At 45.2% G+C, this 7,399-nt stretch overlaps 1 protein-coding gene across 5 annotated transcripts in view; it reads right to left on the bottom strand.

Moving 5' to 3' along the window:
- Positions 1–2,363: 2,363 nt before the first annotated feature.
- LOC113209284 (Kv channel-interacting protein 4-like) overlaps positions 2,364–7,399 on the bottom strand; it is a 234,646-nt gene continuing 229,610 nt past the window's right edge. For all 5 annotated transcript variants that reach the window (XM_052270762.1, XM_052270763.1, XM_052270765.1 and 2 more), the window contains 3 exons: positions 6,586–6,656; positions 6,281–6,493; positions 2,364–6,204 (listed from right to left, as the gene is read on the bottom strand). In XM_052270762.1, coding sequence (XP_052126722.1) covers positions 6,094–6,204; positions 6,281–6,493; positions 6,586–6,656 — 395 coding nt within the window. In that variant the 3' untranslated portion in view covers positions 2,364–6,093. The remainder of the gene's footprint in view (positions 6,205–6,280; positions 6,494–6,585; positions 6,657–7,399) is intronic.

Genomic DNA, 7,399 nt, shown 5'->3' with positions numbered 1-7,399 from the left:
TCTCTCTCACTTTGAACTTTAAGTTCAATACTTCTGGGACTTGGCGCTTGGGTAGGAAGGGAAAGCCCTTCCTCAATGTTGTTTAAAATTATTTCAAATTATTTGACACAACGAAGAAAGATTTAGGTTCTGCAACTAATGCCAGACTAAGAACAAATTATTCGTGAAAGCTACAAATGTTTAATGATTTGATTTGAAGGTGCCAAATCCTTTGAACCTTTCAAAGACTAGGTCCTTGTAAGAAACTTACAGTGAAAGTAGAAAAGCTTGTTTCTTACTTTCTTAGACGCTATTTCCCCTTTTCTGTTGGTGCAACAAGAAAGACGGCTTGTCAAGAATCCCCCCGCTTCTATGTGTACCCGTGCGCGCCCACGCCACCGCCCTCGCCCTCCTTCCTTCCTCTATCGCCCCCAGGCTCTTCCTATGTGGTACGAGTTGGTCGGTCCTGCCGAGTATCCGCCGGGCTGGCGTGCTGGCGAGGCGTCGTCGAAGGGGGGCCGAGCGGCGGGGGCGCGGTGGCCGGCACCCACCCTGTCCCGCCACGCCCCCGCCACGCAAATGCTCAACAGCTGTGAAGGGCTTGGCCGTCCATAGAGAGGGATGAGGTCCCTATCCTATACCCTTCCTTCAGCCCTTGCTCGGCCGTGCTGCCCCCAGTTGCCGCGCCCCCGCGTCCCCGCGCACCCGCTGCTGGTGCCCACCGGCTTAAGGGCGAACCGCGCCACGCCCCGCCACGCCCTGACCCCGCGCCGCCCCCGGCCTCGGTCCACCAAGCTAATTTCATTTCTTCGAGTTGGGGCCACCAGAGGGGGAGAGGCTGGAGGAACAGCGGGGTGGGGCGGGGCGGGCCCGAGAAGTGTGTTTTGGGAGGGCGAGCGCGCGGCACAACAGAAGAATGCCCGCCGGGACGGAGCGAGGGAAGGAGAAACAGGTCGCGGAGGGTTCCCGCGCTCCCCTGCTTCTTTCCTTCGTCCCCATGATGACAACGGTGGTGTTCGGGACTCGCGTCACGTAGAGGTGTAGCAAAATGGTTCCGGAGGCACATGGGGAGAAAAACGGGCGCTGACACATTCTCGTCAGCGGCGAGCAACCTATCAGGCGTCGCAAGTATACGCACCGGGATCGTAAAGAAGCAGCGTGCTTTGCTAGATCCGGCAGTGTCGAAAAAACTTACAAGAAGATTTAGGTAGGAGTAGTTCCCCGATTAGGTTCAAACTCGGTATATTTGCTTCTTTTCCGTGTAGATGACTATTGCGCGTCAAATTTTATGCGAAAGTTCATATGTCAAAACTCCCTATAGAGGCCTATAGTTCCAAAAAATAAAAATTTCATGTTAACAACTATGAAGTGATATTCCGACTCAGAATGTGTGTTGGTCTTTTTTAAATGTTTTTTTTTTTGGGTAAATTTCTTGCGGATAAAGAAGCTGATGGTAAGAATCAGTTCAGCATTTCTCTCTACCTGTAGTGAGCACACATTGTAGATCTGCCTGCTTATAGCCATCCAGACTCTTGGAAAATCGGAGGAGTAATGTAGCTCTCTTGATCACTTGATTGTTGCTTTCTTTGTTGCACTTCCTGTTTATCTCTCTGGAGGGAGAAACTATCATCCCACTCATCATTTGTTATGTTATATATTCCCCGTAGCTCATGTGCTGGGAGCTTGAATTAGGGATAGTTACCTTAAATTATGTGAACAGAAAATTCAGTTCAGTATTTGTTGAGGATGTCATTGCTGTGTTGTTAAAGAGTATTAGAAACATGCTTTTTTAGCCTCTCCTTTTAAAACTATTATTGGAGACAAAAAAAAAAGTAGAAGTCTCATTCATAATAATGGAAATTAATTTTGCTTATTTAACGGAAAAAGTTGCTTCTTAAATTCAATTAGGTCTTTGGAGCTAGTACAAAAGGTGGTGCACATTTTGCTTATGACATTTGTGGAACCCTTCTCATTTGCTTCTGGAACACCCCATTGCCTTTCACTTCCTGTAAGACAATCAAACCTATTGCTAATAATAAAGGTATCTGAGTTTGAGGCTCCATTCAAATATAAATATTCATTTCATTTGATTTTTCTGCTGTGTGGTATTGCAGAACAAGATTTGCTAGAAGAATGCAGAAAGTGTGTTCCTGTACATAAAGTGTCTTAAAGCTGTTCAACTAAAAGTGTTGTTCAGCTAATTGCGTAGCTTGGTCTATCAAAACACAAAAAAAATGATCTGCTTCCAGCACTCAGTGTCTGCTTTATCACAGCATTAATGTGATGATGTCTGATGACGTCTTCATTGTGCACATTATAGAGAAACTGTGGTATTCCTATAGCTAATGTGTTCTCTCATCAAGGTAATCTAATCTATTACTGATAATTTTGTTTTTAATAATTGAAACCTCTTTTTCTTTTTCCCTTTTTTTTTCGAGGCTAGGATCCTGGAAAGCATACAAGATTTACTTTTCTCACGCACTTCTTCAGGTTGACCTGATGTGGGAGATTTTACTGGAGAATTAATAAAATTTTAACTAGATAAGAAGCCAAGACTTAGCTGGCATTAGTTATAACAGCTAGTAACAGATAATAGTTGACAGGTTAAGATAGTGTTTTGCTACATTTGCTCAAAAGTCTAAAAGGAAATACAAAATCACTAAAGGTATTTAACAACATTTTCCACATCTTATGGTACAATAATTTTAAAGAACACTTCAAGCAAAAAGTGCTCTTTTTGCAGGCACAAACATGTGGCTGAGAAAAAATATGACTATGTACAGTTAATTAACAATGATAAAAATGCATTTGGCATTTAAGGTAAAACTACCAAAGGCAACTGACTTGCAGTCAGCCAACGTGGAAAATCACAATATGCATGACGAGCTTAGTATTAAAAAGTAAAGAGTCTGGCACCTGCATATTTGACCATATAACAGGTGTATCAGAGCGGATGCCGCAGTCTTCTTGTGGTGTTGTCGACTCCCTGCACCATGGCCCCTGCCGCCTAAGAGGGTACCCGCAACTAGCACTGAGGCGTCCACTGTGAAACACCCGGGCCGGTATGCACTGTGGTTGTCGTATGCATTCTTTGCGTGCAACTGTTGATTTCATTTGTATATCAACTACGAGATGAACTCAGCCCTTCACTTTAAAATGTTAACTGCAACTACTGTACTAATGTCAGAGTGCAAGAAAATGATGTGAGAGACCTACAAGATAACACAACAGTTTCTCCATTTAAAAAATTACGTAACAATGCCATCCTTTACCTTTAGACTCTCTTTCGAGAAAGGATTTCAGTGCATTTAAATTAAGTTAGGCAACAATTTGGTGGTTCCAAGCTTCCTAATGCCAACTTAAGGAAATACAAAATACTAAACATGTTCGTTCCGTTCCCTCAGCAAAATTTAAATTGAAATCATTGTTTGAAGGGAAAAATAAAAAGTGTACACACATACAGAACTAAGCAAATATACGCTTTCTTTTTATAAAATATAAAATAATTTTGTACATCAAAGGCCAAGGAATGATTTTGAACCTCTTAGATTAATGTTCCTTTTTGGAAAGATAGAAAGCAAAAAGAAACCAAAAGGTTTGAAAAAAAAAGTTAAAGCTGAAGGTGAGTTAATGAAATGATGCTTTAAAGAGAAATGGGGCTATATTTTTCTGACACTTGTAAACGGGCATTAGAGCTTTACTCACCAAAATTTCACTTCACCAAAGAGTTCTGTAAGATTTCAAGGAGAAAGAAACAAGGAAAATGGAGTGGATACTCACTCGTCATGAAAGAAACATCCTTTAAATGCTGTTCATTTTGGCATGACCTTTCCTAAGTGAAATCAACCCAGTAGAACAATTGAAGATTTGTTCTTTAAATATATTTTATTATTGAGGGTTCCGTCGATTGCGGACATACCTGAGAGGGGGAGGCTCGGGTACATTGCGGTCATTGAGGAAAGAAAGGGGGGTCCGCTATCGCTCCATGCAACGCTTCTCTGATAGTGATTTTGCTTATTCACTGTATGAAATAAGTTTTGCTAGTTTAGGTTTGCTCCCTGTTATTTAAAGACGGCGGCCACAAATAGAGTGGATACTTTAGCTATACGTTTTGTATTTTAAAGATAAAATTACTATACGTGCCTAGGAGGGCCCTGGCTCATCCGTTCTGCCACATTAACTTTTTTCAGTAATGAAAAGATGCTCTTTCTGCACTGTGTCGACAGTGCCGCGTTATTACTTTACGTCCTCGGCGTAGTGGGGCATGCAAGCCTCCGAGGAGGTAGGCAACCCAACGCGCCCGCCCGACAATGTCCGCAATAGACAATTTCTCTTTTCTCCCGCGTAATCCCCCCCCCTTTTTCCCTCAATGTCCGCAATCGACAGTCCAGGTGCCTACTCTCTCAGATATGCTCGCAATCGACATACACTCAATTAATGATTTTTGGTGCGTCGGGGTAAACTGCTAGCTGCAGAGATTCAGGTGGAGTTAAGAGGGTGAGGGGTAGGACTCGGGATAGAATAGGTACCGAATGACGAACAAATTTTTGCTATTCAGAGGATTTTTAACAGTTTTCAGCGAAAAAATATCCTACAGTTCCAATTCCAGGGCGTATCCTCTGATTTAAAGTGAAACCTGATATATTCTATACTTATACGCCACCCGAACTGCCTTGTAAAGAGTTCATCCGGAAGCACCCGAACCTTCAAAACTCTTAGTTAAGATAACGGAAGTTTTCTATAAGCTAATTAAACATGTTTCTCGCTAGCAATTTATTAAGAAGATAAAGATACAATTTTGGCCTAGGTATATCAGATCTCTCTCATTGGAATGTTACAAGATTTCTTGCGTGGTAAACCACCATTCGGCAGTTGACACTTGGCATTGGTCCCAACTGCAACAATCTTTCAAACGCCGCGAATCGCACCTCAACGACAGAAGAAAGAAATATAACAGTATCTACAAACTCAGGATAAAATATACATAACAATGAAAGACATTTCAACAACTACATTAAATATTTAACAATAACTACATTTAATAACTCTTTATAGTCAAATTAGAGAAATTAGCTCTATCACAATTTGATACGAAGTTAAAATGACCAAGACAAGTTGGCTTCTTCAGTATAAAATCAATAGGAATGTCATAATAGGTTTTAAGCTTACTTGTGCTTTTATTGCATGGTTCAAAAATATATGTATACCCAATGAAAACCAAGCCATTACCAATCCATTGATGAAGGGAGTGTTTCATTTAGTACTTAAAATATTCCCCTAAGCTGATATAGGAGCCAAAACAACAGAAGTTTGAGAAGGTTTAAAACAATAGAGTTCCGAGTGTAACGGAGCGAACACCCCAGTGCTGCGGATTTGCCTACTCCCTCCGCGGCCAAGGTGCCAGGGCCCCTGCGGCCTAAGAGAGTATGCAAAGCCCGTGATACTGAGGCGTTTGCTCAGTTTCACCCGGATCAAATACAATTAAGAAATAAATAATGTACAAACAGTCAGATCATGATTCTGAAGTAGCAAAGTTTCACATTCTGTGGTCAAAGGCCACTACAAGCCAAATAGCTATAAGTGCCTTGAAAGCAATAGTTGTAAAGCCTTAAAGAACTGTAAAGAGCTTTGAGAACTGCCAGTGTAACAAAGATCCCAAAACACTACACAGCAATAACTGAGCCACCTCAATGCTTTAGACCACGTTAATGGCTATCACGATCACAATTTTCATGTACCCCACCGGCGTCACAGTTCACTAACACCACTGCAGACCTGACCACCAGACATTCTTATCCTAAGAATTTTAACAGTAGAATGTAGGTTTTATCCGGAAGCTTCGATATTATTCAAATCAAGCAGCGTATACTCTCTGCTTGGCACAAGCACCACATGTGTAGACTCACTTTCTTCTCCCACAGTTCATTCAGTACCTCATTAGCAGTAGAAAAGGGGGTCAAAGAACCTGGAAAGGGAAGAGCCCATGGCAGGGGCAGGTGCAAGGGCGCAGTTAGTTAAGGCAGCTATGATGGCGCACGGAGTATTTGCGCCCGTTTCGCTACGTAAGGAGTATCGCATGGGTCGCGCGGGGTAGGGGCGACGAGCGCGGCAGCACTACAGCACTGTGTCCAGCGTCTCCAGTGACTGCAGGATCTGCTCATCGCGCGAGCACCACTCCACCAGCTCGTCGATCGTTACCACTCCGTCCTGGTTGGTGTCGATGAGCTGCGGCAGACAGCGGAGTATGCTCAATCTCTGTACAAACTGTGTGCAAACTGAAACCACCAAGTACTCTACTCACGTGGAATATCCTCTCGACGTGATCTTTGGCCGAAGTCTCCTCCACCATCGGAGTGGTGTTCCTGCCCAGCATGTCGTAGATGGACGACACCACCTCCAGCATCTCGGGCTTGGTGACCAGCCCGTCGCCGTTCTGGTCGTAGAGGCCAAAGATCCATTGCAGCTTCTCCTGGACAGAGCCACGAGAAACCTTGGAAAGAATGGAGAGGAAGTCCTGTCACCGGGGAGAAACAGCAGTCGTGATTAGTCTGGCCACAGTACGAGGAGTAGGCGCGCAGCTGAATCGTCGATGCAACGTCAACATACCTCGAAACTTATCTTCCCGGTGTGGTTATGTTTAATGGTGTTGAACACATAGTGAGCATATTGGGTGGCATCTGCAACAGAAACAACACACGAATTTTGTAAGACTGCCGGCAGGATGTGTCGCCTTCAAGCTAAGACTCTGCCACCACAACCGTCGCGCCGACTCGCTCGGAAAATGAAAAGACGGCGCAGGGGATTACGGTGGGAAATAAACGAGGTTTTCTCGAGTAATTAATGGGTGACGAGCGCGGGCGGGGCGGGGCGGGGCGGGGCCGGCCTGCTCCTGCCCACTAATGCCAAGTTCGCGTTTCGAGCCGAGCCGGGCCGGGCCGCCCGCCCCGCCCTCCTCCTCGCAAGCCCTCGCAGCCTGCCAGCAGCCCCAGCCACTGTGTCAGCACAAATCGTGCTCCTACGGAAGAGCGCCCCCGCCCGGCACTCCAGCTCCATCCCCATAGTCTCCTGCTTCCCCTCCTGCCTCTCTCCACGTCTACCAGCCCCCCCCTGCCCCCCTCCAAGATGACAAGGGAGTGACACTGCGCTCCGGCTCGGGAAAGACTTCCATGCCAATCATCGTTTAATTTGAATTTACTTTTCCGCCACGTTGCTTCGCTCTCGCGCGGCTGAGGCTGCCACAATAGGGGTTCGTGCTTTGTGTTTTCACAAGGCGTTCCCTGCGCAGCCCAGCTGTTGAGACACGTCACTGGATAAGGCTGCCAAACTCAGGCAGACGTTTTGACAAGAGACGTTCTCCTCTTAACCCGTTCCACTTTATCCTCGGCCCGCCCGTGTCCGGCCCACTGCCAGCCCTCCCCTC

Source organism: Frankliniella occidentalis, unplaced genomic scaffold (genome assembly GCF_000697945.3).
Source record: "Frankliniella occidentalis isolate FOCC.00 unplaced genomic scaffold, Focc_3.1 Scaffold137, whole genome shotgun sequence".
Taxonomy (NCBI): Eukaryota; Metazoa; Arthropoda; class Insecta; order Thysanoptera; family Thripidae; genus Frankliniella; species Frankliniella occidentalis.
Note: the sequence above shows the minus strand (reverse complement) of the source record. Positions and strands in the feature narration are given on the sequence as shown.